This window comes from Accipiter gentilis, chromosome Z (assembly GCF_929443795.1).
Source record: "Accipiter gentilis chromosome Z, bAccGen1.1, whole genome shotgun sequence".
Taxonomy (NCBI): domain Eukaryota; kingdom Metazoa; phylum Chordata; class Aves; order Accipitriformes; family Accipitridae; genus Astur; species Astur gentilis.
Window position 1 is genome coordinate 35295317 of NC_064919.1, and position 26326 is coordinate 35321642.

General features: G+C 47.2%; 1 protein-coding gene across 3 annotated transcripts in view; it reads right to left on the reverse strand.

Annotated features, from left to right (window-relative positions):
- ABCA1 (ATP binding cassette subfamily A member 1) overlaps positions 1–26326 on the reverse strand; it is a 96446-nt gene that overhangs the window by 7870 nt on the left and 62250 nt on the right. For all 3 annotated transcript variants that reach the window (XM_049795260.1, XM_049795261.1, XM_049795259.1), the window contains 34 exons: positions 25876–26015; positions 25062–25178; positions 21995–22183; positions 20910–21115; positions 20641–20817; positions 19806–20028; positions 19230–19451; positions 18399–18603; positions 17735–17848; positions 17095–17266; positions 16408–16539; positions 15738–15877; positions 14578–14715; positions 13816–14036; positions 13272–13344; positions 12529–12731; positions 11457–11505; positions 10456–10569; positions 9965–10113; positions 9386–9510; positions 8916–9014; positions 7541–7730; positions 7291–7385; positions 6852–6884; positions 6166–6271; positions 5398–5472; positions 4805–4974; positions 3715–3892; positions 3047–3162; positions 2814–2958; positions 1447–1570; positions 699–828; positions 445–565; positions 199–261 (listed from right to left, as the gene is read on the reverse strand). In XM_049795260.1, coding sequence (XP_049651217.1) covers positions 199–261; positions 445–565; positions 699–828; positions 1447–1570; positions 2814–2958; positions 3047–3162; positions 3715–3892; positions 4805–4974; positions 5398–5472; positions 6166–6271; positions 6852–6884; positions 7291–7385; positions 7541–7730; positions 8916–9014; positions 9386–9510; positions 9965–10113; positions 10456–10569; positions 11457–11505; positions 12529–12731; positions 13272–13344; positions 13816–14036; positions 14578–14715; positions 15738–15877; positions 16408–16539; positions 17095–17266; positions 17735–17848; positions 18399–18603; positions 19230–19451; positions 19806–20028; positions 20641–20817; positions 20910–21115; positions 21995–22183; positions 25062–25178; positions 25876–26015 — 4754 coding nt within the window. The remainder of the gene's footprint in view (positions 1–198; positions 262–444; positions 566–698; positions 829–1446; positions 1571–2813; positions 2959–3046; positions 3163–3714; positions 3893–4804; positions 4975–5397; positions 5473–6165; positions 6272–6851; positions 6885–7290; positions 7386–7540; positions 7731–8915; positions 9015–9385; positions 9511–9964; positions 10114–10455; positions 10570–11456; positions 11506–12528; positions 12732–13271; positions 13345–13815; positions 14037–14577; positions 14716–15737; positions 15878–16407; positions 16540–17094; positions 17267–17734; positions 17849–18398; positions 18604–19229; positions 19452–19805; positions 20029–20640; positions 20818–20909; positions 21116–21994; positions 22184–25061; positions 25179–25875; positions 26016–26326) is intronic.

Sequence of the window (26326 nt, forward strand, 5' to 3'; positions counted from 1 at the left end):
TTTGGCCTCTGGTCTCAGACACTGAGACCTCAGTATCTTCTTCAAAGACAGAGAATCAGAAACTGCTTCAACTTCCAGGCAATTTCCTTTGATGTAATTTGAACATCATCTGTTTCTGATCTTACCCTACCCTTTGTTGTCTGTTGCTCTTATATACTGTAATAACAGCAAAGCAATGAATTTGACAGATAAGCTTACCTCTCCAGGGGGGATTCCAACACAGATCCTATCAACTGCTGGCTTTCGCTTCATTCTGTAAATCTGAAACCAGAAGGAAAAGAATGAGAAGGACAGTGTCAAACAGAACTATAATTAGAACCATAAATATTCACAACTCCAACCAAGCTCTGGTTTTGACCTCACTAAATTCCTCTGAATGAGGCTTCTGGTGAACTGCATGGTTTTGTGCCAGGAAGTCTTAAGAATGCATAACTTTTCTGTCACCTTGGTTAGCTCCTTGATTTCCAAGATGTCACTCTGTCCTCCTCCACTAATTATCCTCTGTCTCTCTCTTGTTACATCTTCATCTTCATCATTCACAGGAGGCAGCTTGGCATAGACAGGCCTGGAGAGAGCAAAATGATAAAGCCTTAGCGGAAGATGACAGGGCCTCCATAGTTAATATTCTCCACACTTCATGGGGGATAACAATGAAAACTTCACCTGCCTGCAGGGGTGAAGTGGAGCAGACAACCTACCTGGGTTTGATGAAGAACCTGTACTGGATGAGCACTGTGATAAGGAAGAAGACAACACCCTCTACTGCCATGGCAAAGAGGTTCCTTCCCACCAGCTCCCACGACAGAGGAGACACAAAACGATTTTCTCCTGCCAAAACAAGATGAAGAGCACAGTCACCTTTCCAGAGCAGGCTAGCATTTCTTCCTGTTGAGCTCACCAAGTTGGGCACCAGGGCAACTGGAGAGCCACCAGCGGGAGGAGGAAAGGGACAGGACCACACAAGGGGCCAGTTGTGGCTGCATGCACATTTCTTACTGTAGCAAAGTTGGGATTTGGGCCCAGAGAATTTAGTCTGCCAAAGAAGAGCTGATCCACCTTCCCGAAAGGTTAGTGAAGCACAAAAAGACTGTGACTCAGGCTTGGCATCTGCATCCCAGAAAAAAAATACCCAGCTTTCCAGAAGCTCATCCATTCCTTACACTTGGCCTAATGATCCTCTCCATACAGCTGGCTTTATACATCTTTGTTTAATGCCCCTAATAACTCAAAACTCTGGGGATCCATCTACCAGGCCCTCTTCAGTCCTTGTAACAATCTAAAGAGGACAGCTGTGGAGATCTGCCAGCTTTGATCAGATCCATGCTCAAAACTGCGCACTTTCAGCTCCTGAAAAGTCAGAGGAACAAAGGGTGCTCAACTGGAGCAGACTTGAACTTCCCTTGTTCAGTTCAGGCCACTGTCCCCACGACACAAAATTTCACTTACCAAACCTCTCTAGTGCATCAGCCATGGCCTGGTTTTTCACCATGTCAATGAGTCCGCGCCCTAGGCAGAAGTGGGGGAAGATGAGGAAGACAGACTTCAGGATGTCATTGATGTTGTTCAGCTTCTGTTAAGACAAAATCAAGTGCCAGTGAGCCATCTGAGCAGAAAGCAGCCACCATCTGCCAAGTGTGACACATGTTGTGATTGACCCCTCCCTCCCTGAACACTGCAACCCCACAAAAATTGAAGCATTAAAAATACTCTCCCAAGAGCCAGTGCCATGGCTCCGCTGGACGGTCAGCGTTGTTGCATTGCTCAAGATGTTATTAATACAAGCAAACTGCACTGAAGGAGAGATTCCTCCAAACACTCACAGTCTAAAAGGCAGTGTCTGCAAATGATAACATGCAAAAAGGCTACAGGTTGAGGAGACAGGAAAGTTGTGCTTGCATAGACTGGTTACCTCAGTGGCTGTGGGTAGCCCCTCCCTATCCCCCCGGAGGCTCTAATCCTTTTCCTTTGTTGTCTTCCAGTTGGCTTAGCCCACAGGTTGAACTGACAGCAGCCTGAGGAGAAGTTCCTGTTCTGCCAGGCACTTATGTTCAAGCACGTACATGTTTTTACTGAGCTAAAACAGGCCTTGTAACAAAAGGGACCATCACCAAGGACTGCCTCCTTATGCCCACAGGCAGTGGTACAATTAACAGGTAACTCCCCCAGAGGGTCTCCTCAACCTCCTCCCACAAGGAACACCTCACAACAACGCTGGTCCAATGGGCCTGCTAAGACATCTTGTGTTGCATACACGCTTTGGAAAATCTGAAGTTAGGTGTGTAAGCTCCCAATACAGTTAGAGAGGTATCTACCACAGGAGGCAAAACTGAGAGCAACTAATGCTTGAGTGCTTGAAACGGCAGACAGCTTGAAAATGGCTTGAAATAGTAGACACAAACTGCCTCTTATAAAGAACAAACAGGAAATTCCATTTGAACATAAGAAATTTTTTTTTTTTTCCCCCCTAAGGGTGATTGAGAAGCAGAACAGGTTGTCCAGAGAGACTGTGGAGTCTCCATACCTGGAAATGTTCAAAACCTGATGGCCCTGAGCAACCTGCTCTAGCTGACCCTGCTCAGAGGTTGAACTAGACAATCTCAGGAGGTCCCTTCCCACCTTAACTATTCTGTGAACATTGCTGAAGTGGGCTTTAACCCATTTCCATCAGAACCTGTGTTTAAGCCACTGCAGTAGCTAATGGATACAGGCTAGGGGCTAGCCTTTTTGGAGAACTGGCTGCTAAAGACAACATGGCACCAACACAGAACTACATCATAGCAGCACAACAGTGGGGAGCTTCTGGGGAAACATACGTTGTTGGTGAAGAGCTCCAGGACAAAGGTGGCCACACTACCATTGATGCCAATGAAGAGGTTCACACTGGTCAGCACAACATACGCTGTGCTGGGGATTTTGAACACGAAGGAGGCTGGATACATGAGAGGAGTGATGGACCACCTGGCAAGAGGAAAGGCAGCAACATCAGGTAAGCACCTTCCAAGCCTAGGAGCCTTCCCAGTCACCCTACTCGTGAGAAAGCCCTTACCCATAGAGAAATAGAAGGAGAGCCAGCACAGGCAAGTTGGAGGAGGATACATAGGACTTCTGCTGGAAGCAGATGAAGATAATGATGACTAGCGTGGCTGGAACGATGTAGTTGCACTGAAAGGTGAATAATACAGCTTTAGATTTGTTTCCAAATGACAAAAAAAAAAGAAAGGTATCTTTCTGCTCTGAACCAACAGTTTTCAACATTCTTCAGTGTTCCTGAAGCTATTCCCAATGGGAGACTCCTAGGAGTGTCACATGTGTGAACTACAATGTAGTACACATTAATTTACATTTCTTGGTCCCTCTGGAAGTAGTCAATAGACTCTTGGAGGTTCTGGACACCACAGGTTGAAAAAACCTGCTTTGAACAGAGCAGAACAAAGGGCTACAAAAGTAAACATTTTGGGGCAGGTATTTAAGAGTGACATAACAAATGATGATGATTGAGCTTATGGCTGCCCTCCCATCCTCTGTTCAGTGTTCCTTGTCCCACTTAGGTGAACCACTGCCCCAAGACAGTAAACACAAAAGTCACAGGCACAGTAGTTATTCACTGAATTAATGTGGTGCCCACTGGCCGCAACTGCACTTTGCACTTCAGTGCAACAGACATACTGCAAACACAGAATGGATGACAGTTTAGCACAGTCACAAAGCCCTTACCATATCCCAGACAAAGTTGGCCAGCCAGTAGATGACAGGCTTCACACCACTGATGAACTGCAAGTGTTTGGCCTTGCTGACACGTTCCTGGATAAGGAAGACCACAAAGCTGGCAGGAACAAAGGACATGGCAAAGATCACACAGATGGAGACTAGAACATCCACAGAGGTGGTCATCCTGGACAAAAAAAGAAAGCGAAGTGTTTGTATGCTGGTGCTGGCTCCTTTGAGATGAAATGAGACAGCTCATGCAGGGCAGTGCAGAAACCATTTCTCCTTCTGCTGTCCTTGTTTTGCAGGGTAAAAGATTACCACATCAGGCTGTCTTAACTGCACAATTTTTCTAAGCCATATAACAAAGGAAGATACAGAGCCTGTTGGCTTCTCAAAGACAGCACCGCAACCTGGAGATTGCTTAGTAACTTCAGTACAATATACTGCTTTCTGCTTTCCTTACCACCAACAGTTTCCCACTTCATGCATTTCTTGGGGTTGTTGGGGGTTTGTCTTTTTTTTTGCATTGTTTTAAAGTTCAGAGGTATCTGACTGCCATCTGCCACTGCTCTAAGATTTGAAGGATGCATCTGCAGAAAGCTTTTGAGTCCTGACTCTGATTGTGGTGGTAGTGGACTAGTCAATGCTCCAGTGCAGTAAGCCCTGTGCATTACTGTGTGCCCCCCAGGTTGAGACAGTGGGCAAAATTGAACAGGATCTATCAATGGTTCCTAGTCAAATGGTGGCACCTTGGGACAAAAGAATGACCAAATTCATGGCAAGCCACCTTTCTGGATACGGTTGAAAAGAATTTCCCAAGTGGCAGAAGGTCTGAAGATTACACTGGTTCTTAGAAACTGCAGCTTCTAGGGACTCAGAGACATAGAAAGCTTGCACAGCAGTGCTGTTCAACAGCAAGTGCTCAACAGCACACTGCCACCTGCCCAGACCACAGAAAATAAGGCCCGCATATTAGAGCCTAAATACCACAGGCCACTGAGTATCTGCCAGTGAGGCTAAAATCTCCCATGTTGCCTGTTCCTAGTAATCAGCAGCTGACGAGTCCAAACCCATCCATGTTCATATCAGGACTTACAGGGCTACTTCAGAGAGCTGTTGCTTGGTGAGGTTGAGTGGGTGATTGAAGGCAGTGATCCCATAAGCACTAGGGTTTTTGCCTTGCTGCAGGTTGGCCCGAAGGATGGCATTGTTGATCACATTCAAGAAGGAGGCAATTGCATGCCAGCCCTTGTTATTGAACCACACCTGCAAGAGACCACATCAGTATCAGAAAGGCACCAGGAACATCAGCTACCCAACAGCATCCTGAGCCCTGCAGAACATCCCTTCCTCTATTGAGGGCATGTACTTTCTTTCCACATCTTTCCAGCTAGTTTGCTCAGGGACAGAACATACACTTTGATCGATAACCACAAGAGGCTGCTGGAAGCTAGCACTGATCCAGCACTGAACTCCTTCTGGGCCTTAGACCTAGACTCCCAAGGGAGAAACAGATTTTGGAGAAATCCATACAAGAATACAAGCTGCGTTTGCTCCATTAGCAAATACAGAGAGCTCTGGTCTGCACAGTAGTCCAAGGCAAACTGCTGGGACTTTGCTAATTAAAAATAACTCCAGGTTACCAGAGCTTCAAATAGCAGGCACAGCAGTGAGGACTGGCTGATTTACCTTCACATTGTTCTTTGTATCCAGGCCTTTCATGAAACTTGACAAGCTGTTGAGAAACCGATCTCCAGAACTCCCCTGCAAACAGCAAAGAGACAGTTACTACCCCTCTGAGAGTACCTTATTCATGTCTTGGAGCCTAGCAGGGGTCACACTATGTTTTTCACAGCTCTGAGTTTTCTTTCCATTCTGCAGCCTGTACCCACCAAGCCAGAGGTGGTAAGAAAGCTGAGGAACTGCACTTTTCCTCCCTGCCTTCCTTTCTGCAGTCCCACCGGTAAGAGAGGTCAGCCTTAGGCCTTCTTTCTTCCAGCAGTAACTACTAACCAGGGTTGCAGGGAACCTTTGGAGACACTACAGCCCACAGGCAGTCTCAGAAGAAAACAGTGGCCCAAATTCTCTTCTGAGCCAAGGCAGACTCACCACTGGAGAGCTCAACTGAAGTTTTGAAGGAGATGGCAACCACTTGTTAATTCTCTGGGATAGCCCACCCTGTCCTGCGACAGAACACTCAGAAGTGTCTAGCTTGCAACTGGTGTTGAGCAGAACCACATCAGCAACATGGGCTGCGTAAGCCTCAGCTGAGCATGTCCCCACGCCTTCTGCTGCTCCCAGACACCAGCCTGGGGGACCTCAGCTCAGGCAATGGGGGTAAGCCACTGGACACAGCTAACATACACACGCTTCTCATTTTATGGCTTCCAAGTCATCTCCCAAGTAACAGGACTCTGACATTAGTGCATCCTGGGTTTATGGGAGACAGCTGCTCACCTGTGCTAGCTCCAAGATTTTCTTCACCTGTTTAATGGCATCAGTGACTTCATGACTTGGAGGAAGCATGAGGGAACTGCTGGCTCCCAAGGAAAAGCCGCCATACCTGAAAATTCAGACAGAAAGTTGATGCTAAGACCTGACTACTCAGTGACCTCCTGAGGTCACAATGCCACTCCTCCTCCCTCTCCAGATGTCTCCTCTTCCTGCACTATATCCAAGGCAAATGCCTCCACTCTTACATGAAGGCATGACTTTGATCTTCCTACACAGCTACTTAGCCATGATGTTTCCTACTCCTTGTTTCTGGGGTTAAATATCCATCTCATGACTGCTCAGTAAGCCGTTCCGCTTAAGGAATGCGGCTATCCTCTGCTGCCAGTGCAGGCAGAGCAGGACATTTCCATGCTTCCCTTGCTTAGAAGAATAGCACCTCCCAGGATGGAGTATCAGTAGGCTGGACCTGCAAATCTTTTCAAGCCAATACTGCTCTCCGCAGAAGGCAAGGATGCTTTCCAGTGATGTGCTCTGGGTTTGCCCTAGTATATCCTTAAACACGCTCCCTCAACATTTAGTAATTAAGAGTCATATAAAACAAACTGCAAAGCAGGATGGGTCTGTACTGCTTAATACAGTGCTCAAGTGTCAGCGGACACATACAAGCTAGAGAAAAGGCAGTAACTCACCTGAACTCATTCACCCAGATCTTATTCTTTAAGCTGCAGAGACAGAAAAGGAAGCTGATATATGACACATGGAAGAAGAGGAAAGACAGACCTACTACTGCTGCAGGCACATGGCCAGGGAAAAGAGTGCAATACTCTCTCACATCTGGCATATGTCCCACCACTCCTCTTTGGTGCAATCCCTAGGGTTGGTGCCCAGACTTTCCCTGTACTCTGTCTATAAGCCTCAGGACACCCATCTCAGAGCTGCCACAGCATCGCTAATAAAGTAGAAACCACTTGAGCTGTGGATCAGAATGGTCTGAGGAGCTGAGTGGGTCTGGCCCGCTGCTGAAGAGTTTGGGTTGCCCAGGCATATTTGCCTAATCTGTGCAGCATCCCCCATACAGCCAGCAGCATTTGGTGGGGAGGGAAGGGAAAGGGTGTGTTCAACAGCTACCTTTTCCCAATGATCTGCGCGTAGGTCTTCACTAGGTAGTCCGATATATTGCGGCCTGTCAGATTCTGGAGAATGTCGGCAGTGTCTTGCTCGCGCTGGTGTCACCAGGGAAAACACAGATAAATGCCCATCAGAAAATGCAGATGCTGAGTCAAACAAACTGTGTGCAGTTTTGTACACAAGAATCACAGCCAGCTGCTCTACTCTCCAGGAGCATCCCTCATCACAGTAGCACTGAGCCCCCTCCTACCTGTGGGGGTGGCAGCCCGCCTGCACCAGCAGGGCATACTGGCAGCATCTTCTTGATCTTCTCATTGCTGCACTCGCAAGACGGGGAAGGATTCTCCATGCTCCAGTTGCCTTTCAAGAAGATGTTCAGGACTGAGTCTGGGACTGAAGCAGTAGTCCATTCCCTCTGTCCCATGGTGCAAGGAGTGTCTCTGTGTCAGGAAAGAGGCAAGGCAAATGCAGTTTTTAAAACAACTGTGATGGCCTTTGCTTACAAGCCATTTAAGTAACAGACACCACAGTCCCCAGAAGAGGCACGCTGTTTTTTCAAAGGAGCCTAACCTCACTGAGACAAACAGTTCAGAGCATCAGACCAGGCTCTGCCGCTTCTAACAGATCCCAGTGCCAAATAAGACTGAGGTGGGCCAACACCAAGTAGTGCCAGACACCTCCCTCTTCTCATTCACTCTGAAGTATGAGAGTGCTTTACTTCAGTCAGTCCCAGCATGCACAGCATCCAGAGTTCAAGGAGTATCTGGACAATGCTCTTTTTTAGTTTTATGGTTTAATTTTAAGTAGTCCTGCAAGGAGTTGGGAGTTGGACTTGATAATCCTTACGGGTCTCTTCCAACTTGAGATATTCTATGATTCTAAGATCATAGCAGACAGTCATTTCTTGCACGACATTTCTGCCTTTGGGGCACCAGAATACTGCTTTTCCCCAGGGCAGCACCAGTGGGCAGCCTCCTCCCCATGCCCCATGGGTGGAGTAACCCAGCTCCCGTGTCTGTTCTGCACCACTGGCCAGCACATAGGGCCCCTTACCCCCCCTCCCCATCATCCTGTGAACATGAGCTGCATTTCTTCCAGGCTAGAGACACACCATCCCAGACTCTCTATAACCCTGCTCCACCCATAGCCTGGATCTTCAGGGATTTGCCCAAGGCTATGCAGCAAGTCAGTGGCAGAGCTGGGAAACACCACCATGCTGCCCAGCTCTCCACTCTTTCAATGCTGGTGCTTGTGGAGGTGCTAACCTAGTTTCCCAGTGCAGCTAAAAACAGAGGATTGTGGAACGGGAATAGCTACAGTCAACAACATACAGCAACATGACTAGGTCCTTTTCCATGTTCAGGACCAAAGAGTAATTTGAGGTAGAGACTACTTTCTCCTTTCCACCTCTGTCATTAAGGACTTGCACTCACATCTCACTCTCTCACCAGCTGAGGGCTGATAACTTTCTAAAAGGTCCTGAGCAAAAAAACTGAATGTAATTGCAAATTTTTTGGCTTGAATCCTGCTCTGGCCACGCATGACTATCATTCCCTAGAGCCAGCTAAATCTACTGGGTGACCAGAAGCCAGGGCTTCCTCTTCCCAACGCAGAGTCCTACTTACGGGATGGAGTGTCCCTGCATACAGCGTGTCCCAAAGCCAGGCTTATTGAGAAGGGCGTCCAAAAGCCTCTGAGTGCCTGCATCTTCTGGAGCATCATTGCTATGGGTACAGCAGAGGAACACTATCAGGTCAGTGGGATAACAGGAATACAGCAAAAGCAGCAGCAGAGCAAGGCTCAGAGCACAGTGAAAGAGCTCAGGAAAAGGATATGGGTGGAGATTTCTCTTTGAAGAATGCTTGCCCTAGGAGCACACCCCCCTCCCCGGTCTTTGTGCACAGTGGCCTTGCCAGTAATTAAGAGCTGGCATTTAAAAGCCCAAAAAGAAAATAACCAGGACTCTGTGAAAATGTGCTTCTGATCTTAGCACAGAAAACAAATTTAAACAATCTGGTAAGGAGCTTAGTAACTCAGGTTTGCAGGGAACAGAATTGTAGGATTTAGCACCATGTCTAGGCCACAAGAAACATACCTAATAAAAGTGTACTGCTCATCATACATCCAGGGCTGTAATTCCAGGCTAGGATACTTCCCAAAGGGAGGAACGATCAGGCTGAACATGAGAGCAATACACACAAAGACAGCTGGCAGCACAATCTGAAATTGCAAGGAAAGAGCAAACCCATTTTAAAACAAATGTTCCCAGAGGCATCAGGATCTACATGTGAGTCACTTAATGGATCAAAACGTTTTCACAGTTTCCCAGTAAGGTCTTTGCTATTTACACCAAGGCATTGCTAGATACCAATACAAGACCCATCCTGGCACTCAGTTGGGATGCATAGGATTCAGCCTGCAAATGCGGCTTTCAAGGCCAAATTTGGATTTGAACCTCAGCTGCGTCTTTGCTGGGCAAGAATATTGTAACCACTTGGTTATCACATAACTCCTTTCACTTGCACAGGCCCCTTTTTGCTCAGATGTGCAGTGAAGACCAGTTTTAGTTATGTGTATTCTCTTGAGATTTTCTGCCCACCTTCAACTCTGAATACAATGCATGGTCCAGAGCTGTCCCTGCTGAGGGACCCTGCACAATGGTGGGTGCTCTCACCTGAGCAAAGAAGCCCTTCCGGCTCCTCTTGGCAATAAGCAGCCTCTTCCACAACAGAGCCATGAACTGCTGCTGGGTGAGCTTCCAGCCCTTCATCTGGTAGGAGCCTTTCCCATCCATGCCACTGAGAAGGTCTGTCTCTCTGGATTCTGTTAGCAAGAAGAAATGACCCTCATTCAAAAGCTCACAGAGATATTCTCTGGGCATTTCTGTGCTGGAGACACAGGGTGACAGCTGGAGCAGCTACTCTCACTCAAAAAACCCCAAGAGAACTGTGAGCACAGATAGCAACAGAAATTCACATGAATGCATTTTCAGCCTTCTTTCTCAGAGCCTTGATAGGAGGACTGAGCAGTGGATACTGCACTGCCCACTATTGCTAAAGGCAAATAAACCGCCACTCCTTTGGCAGTCTCAGCCTTATGATCTGCAGTATTAATAATATGAAAGAGTCTCCACAGGAAGAAAACAGGCTTGAGCTCCAGCAATACCTGGATCTATGTCTGAATCGTTAGGATCAAATGCATCATCTTCTGTAAATGGACGGAGGCAGCTCTGTCTGTCTCCAAACACGCGCCTGTTCCTTCTGGCTGGCAATGTCCCATCTGAAAATAATGCAGTTATGATTAGCTGAACTTATCTCCAATTAGCCCCAGAAAAAACAAAGCAGTATCATTTTCATTTTCCATGTCATCCATTTGCAAACTGAGGAGCTGATCTGGAGTGACTCCAGTGCAGGTAAAAGTAAAAACAAGACTGTTACTCTGCCAGGGTCACTTGTTTTATGCGCCATGTTTGTGTGCTGTCCTAGAACCTTCTTCCAGTGCACTGGACAGTTTTATTTCCCCACTTAGCCATGGAAACGGCAGGTTGCTCTCACTGTAAGAAAATTCTCGCTTAATACATATATGACTCCAAGTGCCATTTGCTAGCACTAGTTTATCACAAAATCCTGGCACAAGCACCTAGTGCAGTGTGCTACTCTCAGAAAGTCATTTGGTCCCTACTATGGTCTGACCCTGTCAGGAGTTTTTCCTATTCCTCAGAGAAGACAATAGCTTCAGTAAAGTAATTCACAATACACTCAAAAACTGGAAGCTCTCCAGTATTACAAAATAAATATGCTACTACTGAGTCAATAGAAGTTAACAGTATATAAAAGCATGCATTAAGTATACTAAGAACAGCTATTTTAGGTCATTAAAAATTTTAGCACAGCAGAGTTCCAGTTCGGTCTGTGTCACTGTATAGCTGGACATACTGCCATAGACAAAGGTCACCCACCTGCCCAAGGCCGGTGAGACCAGGAATGCTCCTCATTTGAGATACCCACTAGACCCGTTATTCCCCTGGGAGCTAAGCTCTGCACTGAGATTTTACTCCTGAAATATCTACGCTTGATCAGCCTTGTGCTTAAACAGCACAAATACCATACAAAAGTGTACCTCCCCCTGAAGTCCCCTTCAACATTGTAGGGGACAACTACACCCACCTGAGGTTTCTGCATCCACACCACTATCATCAGCCACTTTCAGGAAGATCTGAAAAGCAATGGTAAGGGTCAGTAAAAATCAGAAGAGGAGCACTATTGCGGGGACTGCTTCAGAGGATGCCAAGAGAAAGCGCAAGACTAACAGATGTAGCACAAGAGTAGAGGATACAGGGTTTATCCCCTGTGCCATGGGGACGTGGACTTTGTGGCTTCTCTTCAGCTTCCAGGAGCCAGCCTGTAACCACATACCAGATGTTCCCCCTTTCCAATATCAGTTCTCAGTGCATCTCAAACACAAGCCCTTTCCCATGTCTCAGATAAATACCTAGCTACTAAATCTGGGGAATCCCATCTTCCTGCTAGTCCGACAGTCCTCACACTCCTGTTCACGCTTGAATAGGCCCCTTTGTGGAACTTGTCCCACAGAGTCTCCTAAACCGGGGAGGGGGATCAAATTCCAGAGAGCGGCCAAGGCCTTCAAAGCTGTGGGAGAACCTAGAGGGCAACCTCAGTAAGTGACAACACCACCATTTCAGTTTCTCTTGTCATTATCTAAAAAGGACATTTCACATAAGCAGGAAAAAGTGCATGACAATTCTGTGATAAAAGAAAAGGAAATTTCTCAGCTGGAACACAGCCACAAGGAACAAACCCTAAAAACATCCATAACAAGAGCATACTTCTAAGTGGTTTCTGTAAAGTATGGTTTCCAGTAACGAAATGTATGTTTTCAGTTAAATGCAGCACAAAGCATCCCTAAAAATACCTCAAAGATGTTTACACAGTCATTAGAAGCCAACTGGGGGCCAACCTCCACATGACATCTAAGTGAAGTGCAACTGAGTAAAGGACCTGTCTATGCTTGCCTGTACTACACTTCAGTTTTTAATGCATGCTTCCATGAGCACACACTTAAAACAGGACAGAAGACAACCCATTTTGGAAAGGAACACAAAGCTGCCTGTTCCACAATGTATGTTTACAGGAAGAGAGCAGACTCTGTCTCATTCTTATTTCTGCCATGATTTGTTTTGCCTAGTTTAAGTCAAATGAGAATCTTCAGCTTACTCACCTCCTCTAGGGTGGTTTCAGAGATGCCGTAGCTGGAAATGCCAAGATCAGAGAGACGGTCATCAATTTCATGGAACAGCTCCACAAAAGCTCCCTCTTTAGCAGCCTTGTATGGCAAGACATAGGTTAATTCATGGCCGATGTCCTCCACCAGCCTGGCCTCAGGAACATGTTTTGTAATGAGATTTGAAATTGCAGAGACATCTGGAAGAACCAGAAGCAAAAGATGGTGTTTATCTTGTTACTCCTCATTATGCAGAAAGAGCAGCTCAGTCTTAAATACCTTGCTGGAAGGAAAGGAGGGGAAAATGGGACATGTCTGGAAAGCAGCTCATTTCCATGGGAAGTCTGGTTTCTTTTTACATTTAATACAAGCTTGGACAACAGCCTGGACCCAAGCCTGGCTACTCTTTGTATTTGCAGAATTTGGGAGAGCTTTTACATGCTACTGGCAGCCCTGCAAGTCACTGATGTACAGTTCACCAGTAAACACTACATACTGCTGAAAAGCCTAGTAACTATACAATCTTTGGTTATTAAATCTCAGAATAGCTTGAACCCAAAATGGCTTACTAAAGAAAAATGTTCCAGTATTTATGGATTTAAAAACACCATCTCTGTAAATTTATAACTGTCCCAAGACTGTAGCTACACAGGGGCACAAGTTTTAGGCAGTTGTCCGAGGTCAAAGAGAGAGCAAGGTCAGTACTGGGACTGAATCTTACATTCTTTTCCAAGCCTCACCTATTGTCAGCGTGTCACTTTCATGGTCACTGCCAAGGCCAGCGTCAGAGCTGCTCTGGGAGACACTGTCATCCTGCTCACAAAAGAGAAGACAACCATTGTTTCCTTCTGTTTAACCGAAAAAGGGCCCACCAGATGCTGCACTCTCGCTAACTCCAACCAGATGCTGCAACACGTAGGATACTCCACAGAGGAGTCAGAAAGTAATGGTGACATACCACTGCAAAGGGCTGAAATACAACCAAGAGGTCACAGTTACAGAAGTGAGTGTTACTAAAGTGTGCATTTCATCCATTCTGTATCTCTCCAATCAGCTCTGGACCACCAGCATTGAAAGAAACCCTAATGGAGATGTACATCCCATGAAACGGTTTAACTAGACAGTATCTGGTGGCATAGTACCTATAAAAGCAAATAACAACTCTTTTAAAGAATAAGGGGTTTCTCTGAGACATTCTACCATGTAAAATCTTAGCTGCTGCTTCCCGTAAACCTAAGATTTCATGAAGGAAGAATGAATATGAGCAGGAAGGGTCAGCTGTACCTTTTTCAGATAGGACACTGTGCTGCTGCTGTTTCTGCAGGAGCTCAGAGAGGAATCCACATCCTTCTTGACCAGGGTCAAATAATAGCCTGTTCCCAGCTGGTTCTTCAGGAAGAGAGAAGAGCCAACACAGCAGAGCTTGCCATGAGAAATGATGGCAATCCGGTCCCCCAGGATGTCTGCCTCATCCATGTGGTGTGTGGAGAGAATGATAGTGCGGCCTGGAAGGACGCAAGTGAAGACACTGCTGTTAAGTCAACCATACTCATGCTCCCAAGCCAAAGCCACAATCATCTGTATATTGCCATGAAGTTGGATGGGAGGTTGATGCCACAAGTCCAGGCTCCTTTGAACAAGGCCTAGCAGTACGGAAAAGGCTCGCAGCTTCTTTCATGGATTTATTCTCCCCACTCTCTGCAGGCCCTTGTCATGCTCAGCAAAGGCAGGTTACTTTCCTGTCAGCAAGGTTGGTTGCACAGAGCAGAACAGGACACTGCTGCACACCAAGGGTGAATTTCTGACTTCAACTGCCCTCACAACCCAGCAAGGAACTGTGTTCATGACCTCTGACATGAATAGGATGAGAAAGGAGGACAGATGAAAGATCAGAACATCCTTGTCCTACATGCTCTTTGTTCCTTCCTTGGTGCAGGCAACAACAGATTTGCGAAGACACACTGTTTTGAGAAAATCCTAAATCAGATTGATTTTCTTTCGCTTTCCACAATACATTCATTAGGAGTAGAGAAAAAGACCACATACCTTGCCGATACTTCAGGAGCAATTCCCATATCCCTCTGCGAGAATAAGGATCCACCCCAGCTGTGGGCTCATCCAGAATGACAACCTTGGAGCCACCAACAAAGGCTAAGGCAACTGAGAGCTTCCTCTGCATGCCACCTGACAGGCACAAGAAGAAAGAGGTGTTCAGGCTGACACAGAGAGAGATGAGGGGAACAGCAATAGCTGCAGCACAGTGGATAATGAGCTCTCCAAGAGAAAGCAGAATTGCATACTGAGAAGACCAAGCACTGCTATTGTTTCAGGCCTTCAGGGTCGCATCACCTTCAGGACAGGGGATAATTCATCTGGATGGTCTTCTCTCAGTGGAGTCCAACTCTCCTACTGCAGGAAAGCTCACTTTGCAAGCCCTTCCATAAGTGAATCATACAATCTCAACATTGACAGTAGCACATCGCCAGCTTGGAGCCCTAACCATATTTCAGTATCTGGAGCACAGGCCTCCAGAGCTTGAGCTGCATAAATAGGCCCCCAAGAGACATTCCTCCTGTGGAAGTGTGCCAGAGGCAGCAGGAAGGAATTATATTACACTCTTTAATACTAAAGCCAACCTGTGGCCATCTGCTCTCCCTTCCCAAGGTCAAATGCACAGTCTGTTGTGATAGTTGAGTCAGAGACAAAGGAGTTTCGGTCCCTCAACTATCTGGTACAGACTGACACAGGAATTCTGCCACTGCTGAACAAAGGCGAAGGACACTCTAGGACACCAACTGAAGAAAGAGAAGTCATCTTAAGAACAAACAGCAAGAGACATGGAGATTATGGTATGAGCCACTCTCACATAAACCCATAAAACCCAAGCATATTAGTAAGCATTTGGAGAACACATATCACATGTAGCTGGTCTATGTCATGATGGAAACAAGTACAAAATACTCAGAGAAAGTGAGCGACTTGTTATGGCCATTAAATAGCATAAGACAGTGTAAGACTGTTAAGTTTACTAAGATATGCTGATTAGGTACCTAATAAATAGCAGATTTCCTTAAGTGTTTAATTGTGTGGTAGTCTATATTTAATTGGAGGATCCAACCAAGGTCTGTGATGCAGCCTCTGTGAAACCCAAGAGTTCTTCTGGGGCTGAGGAAGTAGCTGAGAAACGTAAAAGCAGCTGAACCTACCAGAGAGTTTGCTTGTCCTAGCTTTCAGTTTGTGGGGCAAACCAACATCCGTTGCCATCTGCTCCATCTCCTCTTTCACCTTCTTTTCTGGCAGCCCTTTGAGCCGAGCATAGAACCAGATGTGCTCCTCCACAGTCAGCCTAGGGAACACAAGCAAGTTCAGGGCACAGCTGAGAGCACCAGGCTGGGATTCATCCCTTGCATTAGCATTACAGCAGGGATGGTTGTTGGCTTGGGAAAACACCTTTTAAGGCCGAGGTTTCAGGAAGGAGCTACAGACTGGGTGTGCTCAGCTTGGGCCTGACTTCAGGGTGTGGCTATTCAGCACCAATGTAAATAATCCTCCTTTAAGGGCGCTTGACAGGGTATCCTAAATACCCCAAATGACTAGGCAATGGGGAAACATTTGGCCTAGTTAAGTTTAATGGAGCAGATTTCTTTAAAGAGACCCAGAAAATTAAAGTGTAGACTCTTGCTGATAATTCACAAGCATGTACAAACACACTAATAAACAGAATGTCTTTGCACCGATCTCACACCGCCCTGCTGCCTCACACCATTCACACAGATAAAGATAGGACCATCCTAGCTGAAAGCTCACTACTGTCTCCCAAAGAACCCAAGTGCCTGTTGGATAACACCAGCCCTGCATCTCACAGATGCTACTCACAAGTCAAACAGCACATTGTGTTGTGGACAGACACCCAGGTTCTGCCTGATGGTGCTGAGCTCAGAGCGGATATCTTTGCCCAGGATGAAGGCGGTACCCGAGGTTGGGGGGAACAAGCCAGTCAAGATGGACCTGAAGGACAAACACAACAGCTAAGCAGGTTTGACCACTAGGAAGTGGCTGCTGCACATACCAGGATGGATGAAGAGTAGGTGGAAGCCCTGGGGAACTCCCACATCAGGAAAGAAGTCTGAGAAACATCTCACAAATGGATTAAAAAAAAAGTCAGCTCCAATGGTTTAACAGCAATCAAAGCATATCCAAATGACTCTGCTTGAAGGAAATATTTTTTTCCTCTAAAAGCTTCTCATCCTTTCAGTCCCAACTCGTTTCCTTACACTGGTAAGTCAGAATCACAAATGGCATTACTAAAAAATGCTGCCAGCAGATTCATTCGGCACAACCTCAACCTGAACTACCTCCACTTTCAGCTCCCTGTACCTGTGCATATTCTGAGGCAGCTGCACAACTAGAGTAGGTCAGCAGGGCTCCACTGAAATCACTGCAGCACCCTAGTCTGTACCAGCTTGCACACTGCAGCTGTACAGCTACCTCTACCTCACTGATAGGAAATGCAGTATTCAGAGTCACTTCCCCCACTGTCTTAAAGCATTGTTTTGTTCTTACATAGTAGTGGTTTTCCCTGCTCCATTATGTCCCAGAAAGGAGGTGATTTGTCCTTCATAGAAGTTCAGTGTGAGACCATCTACAGCAACTTTCTTGCCATCACGATAAACCTTGACCAGGTTCTGGATGGAAACACCAAGGCTCAGATGCATAGGTTCTTCCTCCTTGCAGACTGGAAGAAAACAGCGAAGTAGAGAGCGATATGATAGGTTTTAACAGCAATTGTGTGGGAGTTCTAACAAACACCACATTCCCTCAAGTCTGTGGAGATGCAAGGAGAAATGAGCTATATGAAGAACTGACGACATTTGTTCTTCAGGGCAGAAACCTTCAAGAGAAGTCATCTTTTAGCTCTTTTCTCTGTACTGGGCTCATGTGGGAGTTGGAAATCTCCAGTGTCACCAGAGTCAGCAAAAATGGGAGGAATTCTCAACTCCATGAGGCTGGAGGACCCATCTGCACTCACGTGGGCAAAGTACTTTATCCGGGTACACCCACATGATCAGCACACCCAAACTGTAGTAACAGAGCGATGATCAATTTCATCTTAGCCATGCCAGTCCTGCTGTCCTTGGACTCTCCTTTCAAAAAGGTAGACCACAACACTTCACTGAAGAAAGGTTCTGTGTGCAGCACTTACCTTCTGAAGGCCCCTTCTGGTCAGGATGAGGGTGCTGCCTGTCCTGTGGTTCCTCGCCAAACCAGTAAGACTTTGTGAAAGGAAAGTACCAGGGTCTGGGAATCCCGTACTGGCCTAAAGACAAAAGCATTACATGAGCCTGACTGCATCTGTTCCTTTTCTTATATTAGCTTTCAGGACAAGAAGGGAAGTACTCCACCCACAGTAAGCCTCTAGGTTAGGCAGGACTAAGAGATCTTTCTTGATGAAGACACTGCCAGACTGTGGGGGTAAGTGATATCTCTTTCCCCAAACTTCACTTCAGGGTTAAAGGCCCTGTGCTGGAAGGTGCTAAGCAGCCACATGTGGTGCTGATACTCTGAACTCCTCCCCTGCAGCAGGGTCTGTGAACTCAGCAGTTCAGCGAAGGGAACACCTGAAGAGCACCAAAGCTTCTGGGACTAGCTCAGCCATCACCACAATTGGGCACAGCCTCTGTGCTGGGCAACAGTCACTGCTATTAGCAGCAACAACCTCACTGTCATGCTGGTCTGTGGTTTTCCTCCATGACCTTTCTGCAGTGCTGCTTAAAAATGGGCCCAACTTGTCCCCTGACAAATGAGTAGGGTGAAAGAATCTATTTAAAAGTGTGAAGACATGATCCTCCCTCAGAAGCAGACCTCACCTGGGAAGACAGACTCAATGTACCAGGTCATGACCCCATACAGGAAGGTATCGAACAACATCATGCCAGCAGATGTGGTGATGCTAAAGCCATCTTCTTCCAATGGGCTCTCAAAGAAGTTGTCCCACTGAACACCAACTCCCTGCTCCTCAAACAGTGCAAAGTACTCACAACCAAAGCCAAAGGCTACTGGAGACAGCAGGCTCTGCAAATGGGAGGCATGAACATGCATTCAGTTTTTCACAACTACTCTCCAATTGGGCAGCTCAGCTCTAGCACAAGGCTAATGGGCATAGTCAAGAAGCCTTAAAGGAAAAGTCCAAGGTCCAAGGAACATGACCCGTATTTGCAGAGAGGGAGTGGAAAACTCAGTCTTGGTTCCAGCAAGCAAGCAAGGCCTGAAGTCTCTGCTGGACCACCACCCAGAATTGTTTGTTTCCCTATTTTCTTTCCCTTGCTCTTTGGACTTTCATGTGAGGAAGAGATCATTAACCGCCACTGTCTCCAGAGAGGTCAGAAGTGCTGCACAGAGGAAAGGCAGCTGGTTCCTTCAGCCTGCATATTTGGTGGCACAGCATCATAGAATACAGATATCAAGGGAGCTTAGTCTGGCTGAATTACTTCTACTATCAAAGCCAACAAAACCCTCCCAGCAGCTCCCAGCAGGTTCAGTCAACCTCTTCATCAAGCCCAGCCCTGATAGTCTCTTACACTGGAAAATTATCGTCCCACTGCCACCTCCCCCCTGTTGTTATCAGTGTCCAGCTAGAGAGCTGCTGAGTGCCATACTGGCTGACACCCAGTGCCCAGGACAGTCTCCTCAAGACTCACCGCAAAGATCTTGAGTGAGAAGCTGACATAGTCCTGCCAGGCAACACACAGCACGTAAGGTAGGTACAGCGTGAAATAGACAATGCCCCCACAGGCAGCTGCGAGGTTGGCCCTGGAGAACACGGTGCTGATGAGGAAGCACTGGAGGATGGTCACAACACCGAAGATCGAGAGGAAAACAAACACCACGCTAGGGTCACTGTAAGGCAGCAGATTCCCCATCTGGCAGGAGAACAACAGGTGCATCAGGCTTTGAAAGAGCACTCCAAGGTGGGTCTAGTACAAGCAGGTCTGCAGAGTTGCTGCTCAGGGGAGGCTGGGGTTGCTGCAATTTGCCCAACAGCCTTCCCAGAAGTGGGGCAGTACCAGAGACACCTTTTCAAGAGCACTGAATCTACTACAGCCCCTCCTGCTATTTTCAGCCACTTAGCCCTCTTTTGTTCCAAAACCCTGCTCCCAAAAAGTTGCTCATCAACCCACACTCACTAACTCTTCCCCAGTGTGCCAGTGCAGACTACCGCTTAGCAGACTCAAGACTCTAGATTCTGCTGCCACAGATCAAACCAGTCAACTCACCTTAAGAATCAGTACCAGCAGGCCTGCACTCATCAGGAGAGGGATGAGGCTACTAATGAACCAGCTCAGCCAAAGGATCCCGTTGTCAAGTCCCATAATCCTCATCGTCTCCTTCAGCCGGGCTTCCTTCTCATACACAATGCCCTTAATTATCACAGCCACTGAGTAGATCCAGGCTAGAGTCATGAAGAGAGGCATGGAGCGGCTCATGACACGCAGAAATCTGAGAGAAGGTAGGAAAAGGGCCAGGAGAACAGAGTGAAAAACATCACTGCAACTTCAGGTACCACTCAAGGGCTAGGAGAGCATGGTGAACAGCTAAGGCTTCACTGCACGAAGCAGCAGATGTGCAGAGCATACATGACAGGATCAGTGTCTCACCATGAGCTGAGGCTGATGGGTCTAGAGCACATCATCAGCCTGGAGTGGGAGCTAGAGTTGCAACTATCATTCAGTGGAAGAGCGGGTACAAAAACCTGCCTTTCCTGGGGACTGCTCTCAACTGTCCTCTTTCCACTCTCCTGTGCCTAGGCCTCTGCTATTTTTCCAGTGCTATTTTTGCCTGTATCAGGTTTTGGGATATGGTCACATCTCAGGAATGCACTCTGTATGTGAAAGTCCCATACAGACAATTCTTCTCCGGGGAAGGACTCTGCAAATCATTACATACTCTAAATCCTCCATGCAGGTGCCCTAATCCCAGGGATTACAAACACTAAGGAGATTGCTCCGCCACTGATAGTAGAGACATAAACCATGCCTGAGGGGTAACAAAAGCCCATGCCTCCCAAGCCACAATCAACCTGGAAACTTCTGAAGCAGCCTGCATACGTACATATCATCCACATAGCACGGGTAGGGCATCTGCTGTACATAAACTCCTGTCTTCTTCTCCATGCCTGTCTGCACTCTGATGATGGCCTGTTCCACCACATCCTGCAGATAGGCAAAGCCTCCCCAAACATAGCGCATGTCCTCAAAGGGGTCAGCACGGGGACCAGGATCCCAGTACCTGCACCAAGGGAACAAGACCTTTCTGTTAAAAATCCTTATCACTGCATCCCCTGTAAGAAACTGTTCATAAGGCAGGATGTCACGGCTCACCCGTCCTTGATCTTGTTAGTCCTTTCCACATTATCAATGTCCATACGTATCTTGTATTTCACATGTTGAGGGAGCTCTATGCTGTTAGGAGCTATTTCAGTGAAGACTATGCCAGCCCAAAACCTCCTTTCATCCAGAAGCTCCAAGGACTTGTTTATAAGACGGACTTCTGTGGCCACAGGCTCCAGTTTGTCCAAGTTGACACACTAGACAGCAACAGATTTCGAAGCGTTTATGGGATATTACCAAACCAAATGTACTTTGATTATGTTTGGGTGGGAGAAAAAAAAGGGAGAACTCTGCAATGGTAATGCCATGCCCAAGAAAAGGCTGTAGTGCTGGACTACTTTGCAATGTTTCATGGTAGCCCAGCAAGTTGCTAGAGATGTCATTTTTTCATGCTTGATGGTCATCTGACAGTCTAACATATATCACCGAGAAATACCCCAGCAAAGGTATTTTCCCAATGAGAGGTTAGGTAGCACTGCAGTACTAGCTACAGGATCCCTTCCAAGCACCAATTTCCATAGATAGTCATATTTTCTCTGTTACCAATAAACTAGGTTTAATTCAAAGCCTCTAAAAATCAGTGGAGAGACCTGAAGGCTTTGGACCAGGCCCCTGACAGGCCAAGGCCTGTTTCTGTTTGCACTCACCTGCCAAGATGATCAAGTAACAAGCAGAACAAGTTCCATTATTCACTATGTCTTCCACAGCTTAAGGCAGCTGCTAGATTCACTGCAGTCCCCAGCTAAAGTCCCAGATCAAAATATGAGCTGTTACACTGCCGAGGCAAGCAGGAGCTCTCAGTCTCCCAGTAACAGCAGGGTGGGAAACCACATGCAATGGCCAAAGTGAGAGCTTCAAGAACAAGGCTTACAGTTAGGTTCCTACGTCTATATTTAGGCATCTGAAAAAATGGTATTTTCTAACATGCTGTGCACTCAGCCCTACTAAAGCCTGGTCATTTACAGAAAATGGACTGAGGAACATCTATCTTCCCTTTCCAGGAATGCCCCACTGCACAAATGGAGACCAAGCTGCTGCCCTCCCTGACCTCCTTGCCCACAGTGGCAGGATCTCACCTCCATGAAGCGGGAGATGGTCTGGATAGCCCGGTCTGTCTCATTGAAGGCGTCCACCCAGGTATACACTGAGCCATTTGCTGTTTCAAAGTCCTCCGGATGGTTTGACAGGAAACTGGCAACGTCCTCCACTGTCCAGTTGGAAGCTGGCAAGTGCAGGTCCCAGAGAGCTTTGCCCTTCAGCAGTGTCTGTGGATATTTTGTTTTCAAAGGAGAAATAGTTGTTGAGACTTAACATTAGATCTCCTCTCTCATCACGAAAACGAGTACTACCGGGGAAAACGCCTTTTAAAAATGTGCAGGGAAATGCCCTCTGCCATACTGAGATCAGCATGGCGGGGTCCTTCCTCTTACCCCCCCATTGCAAAGGATGGGCCTCCCCCGGTGTAGTGTGCTTTGCAGGCTAGCTGGCTGCCTCCATGTCCTGCCACCCTTCTCCCAAGGAGAGGGCAGCAGAGAGCCACGCACAGCTCTGCACCCCGCACATGCAAACCGGGTCTTGCCCCAGCAAAACAGGGAAGAGGGAGATGCGTGTTCAGGAGAAACGCCTTGGGCTGACGGTGGCTGCCAAGCTCTGCTCACCTCTCCCGAACAAACCTCTGCTCCTGGCTAGGATGGAGAGGGGCTGTGGCATGGCTGGAGGCTAAACCGTCACAGTGCTGAGCAGAAATAACCAGCACCAGAGCCTGGGTGGCTTTTCTTACATATTTTGCTATTGCGCCATTAACTTCCAGGTTTCTGAGGACAGGCTATTGCCCCACTACGTGTATGCACAACACCCCACACAAGTGCAGTCCAGGTAGAAGCACCTGGCCTTGAAGCAGAAACCAGTCCTCTGGGCAGACAATATAAGGGCAGGCAGCAGGGGAGCATTAATTTTAAAGGCCACAGTTGAACTGAAGTAGGAGAGAGGGGAAAAAAAAAAAAAAAAGCCTGTGCAAGAGAGAAAACTGTAAAAATCCTAAACAATAAAAACAAGAAATGGATTTTCTGCCAGAATAAAGAATCAAATAGAGAGATGAGGATCTTCCCTATGCTCTGCTGTTACCAGCAAACCAGAAAGTAATGGGTCACACAGTTACGAAAATAGCATGGTGAACCGGGAAAACGGAACAGGCCAAGCTGGCAAAGGAGAACCTGCAAGAGGGAAATCTGAGCAAACAGGGATCGGCTACGCTGCACTCTCTTCACATTTTGTCTCCCAAGGTTGGCTTGCACCACCATCCCCAGCAGGAAAGGCAACATGCCTGCAGGGAAGAGGCTAAGCCTCATCACGTTCAGCAGCAGCGTTAAAGCACCTTAACTCCAGGGGCACATGTTGTCCTCCCTGAAGTTAGCAGCTGCATTAGCATCAAGCTGGAAGCGCCAGAGATGGGCAAGCAAAGCACTTTCCTCTCCTTCCGCGGGAAGCAATATGCCAAACAGATCGCACAACCCAGAAAGCTGGGAGGTGATGACTAGTGACCCAGCAGCATGGCAGCCTCAGTGGCTAACAAACAGCAAAGAGCCAGCCTTCCCCTTGAAAGCAGCCACAAGCAGGCAACTCTATGTTTCAGCCTATTCATGTACAAGTGATCTGTCCTGAACCTCTAAACTGAATGCGACATTGCCTGGGAGCTGTCCAGGCACTGACAGAAGTCCTCTTGCTTGTGTGAACTGCAACAGGTGACAACAAATGAACCCCTACCACTGTGCCAACACGGATGAGATGACCAGACTGCTGGGAAGATCAAGAATTAACTACCAGAACCAGCACGGTTAACAAGAAGCATAAAATACAAAACCAGAAAAGCCTGTGGCTCAATTAAAATAAGGGGGAAAAAAAAGGCAGCTATATTCACTTTTCAAATGACACAACTGCAAACCAATACCCAAACCTTGACTGTCTGTCCGCGCACGCTGCAAACAATTCAATTTACAGTTGGTGGCCACGGTTTTCACCTCCCTGATGCCAATATCTACAGAATTAACTTTCATAAAGCCAAGAGAGGCACAGGAGTGATGAAAATCACATCTCTGACCCTCCAGTATATCATCACGTTGATGGGGAAGTGCAATAGGGCAGGTCAGAGACTATTCAGCACAGCATTACATTGGGGTAAAAAAGGACTGAACTTCAAGGCTTAAGGGAGTCTGTATAACAGCTGCACTATGACACCCAACCAGCTGGCTTGCAGAGACAGAAGGAAAAGCTACTGTGCAACTGTTTCTCTGTTGCACGATCCCAGATTTACTTCACTGTGATTGCAAAGTAAGCAGCACAGGGTGCAAAGATCCACCCCTCAGAGTTGCACCTAAGGAAAGCAACAGTGGACTAAGCCACTTAAGCAGATAATATCCCAGTAATGCAGGTCTAACACCTGGCACAATAGCCAACAGGCTAGCAGAAAGCACATCAAATCTGAACAAGACTCCCAGCACCTTCTCATGCTCTAGAACGCATGGCATGTTACGAAGTGATCAGCCATAGGGTGATACTTGCTCTTCTCCCCTGAGCACCCAAGTATTACTAAGTTAAGCATACCATGCAACTCCAAATTAAGTTTTTACAAGGTTTGTGCCAGATTACTGCAGGCATCTAGGTTCAGCTGAAGCTCAGTCATCAGTTAATTCCTACGGTACCCAATGGGGCCCAAGGCCACCCAGCAGCTTCCAGGATCTGACCTAGGTATATGACCACTCACTTTGCTGCCATCGTGTGAGCACTGTTGTGGAGAACTGCACAGCACAGGAACATGTCACCAATCCCACACATCTCCAGTTTACAGAAATACCTCATGTCAGATACTCATACCGCATTAGGGCAACACTGTGCCCATTTCTCCACACAGGCAGATTAGAAATGGGTGTTAAACACACACTGTTCTTGTTTGCAGCGGACTGTTACTTGAAGGAAGGAATGCCAAGCATAATTCAAGATTGGTACAATCACAATGTGTTTCAAGAAGGGGTCCCATCCATACTATTTGTCTGCCTAGCTCTGTACTGAAGCACTATCTAAAGTAAACATTTCTTCACTTATTGCAGAAGACGACAGTGGTGGCTCTAGCAAGGACAGCATACTTACCCGAATGAGATCCATTTCCTGACTACTTTCCATAAACGTCCATATCTTCGGACTTATCTCCTCCCACATCCCCCCAAGGTCACGAAACACACCCAGCTCCTGGAATGTCCTGTTCACCTGTCAGCAAAGAGGAGAGGAAGGTTACTTCCAAGAGCTGGCTGAGATCCACTGCAGACTGAGAGGGTGCATTGACCTGTCAAGTGAAGTACTGAGTGTTGCTTATATTCAAACAGCAGCTCGGCTTCTGCAGGGACCAAAGTAGGGAAAATCAAATGCACTTGTAAGGAAAACAGCAACAGGGAGTGTGGATGCCTGTGGCTGAGCACTGCCTTTCAAGGCTTGGTAGAAAATGACTCTGCCTTGGAGATGAAGGGCATGCAGAGGCAGCCCCTCCCCATGTGCTAAAAGAGTCTTGCTGAGGAAGCTTGGGGAATTACAGAGCACATTAGGTAACCCACAACCGGAAATGATTAAGGATCTGCTGACCAGCCTGCAGTGGAGGAGACAAAGGACACCTGAAGGCTTATCAAGGTCTTCACCATGCCTATATCCCACATCAGAGATGCAAAGCCTGTAGATAATCAAAAGGCACCAGGGAAAACTTCCAGCCAAGTCCAGGAAAAAAGTTCAGCCTGGCCTTTTCTCCTTGAGCCTTCAACAGCAAGTGCATGGGAGGTGAGATACTAGGGAGGCTGTGCTTTGCAGGCAATCCTTTCTAGGCTTGTGTTTGGGCCCAATTTAACATAGAGAAGCTAAGGTGCACAGCCAGAGGACATATCTCATTCTACATACCAAAGGATAGGGCTAGAGTTACCTCAGTCATGACCTTCCTTATGGCTGGTGTGTCTGGAGTGTACAAGATCTTCCCAATCAGCAAGGGTTTCAAAGCCCTCCAGATAATCCTGGAAAGCGGGCTGGATTCCAGGTTCTTCATCAGCTCATTGCAGTAGGGTGCTGAGGAGGAGAGGACAAGGGTGAGTGGCTAAACAGCACAGTGACAACTGCATAATGCATATGCCCCACTTGTGTGGGCTTCAAGGACAATTACAGCTGAAAGCACAGCATTTGTCAGACAATAAAACCCTGCTTACTGCAAAGCTCCACAAAAAGTCCCTTTGAGTCCAAGCCTCCATGGTCTGCCCAGCAAACATGAACAGCCAGGAAGCCTCCAGCATTAAGAGCCACACTGCTATTTCTGCACTGCTCCCACAGCCTCACTGCACGGCACAAGCAAATTTGTCCAGAAAAGGCCAAATTTCCAAAGG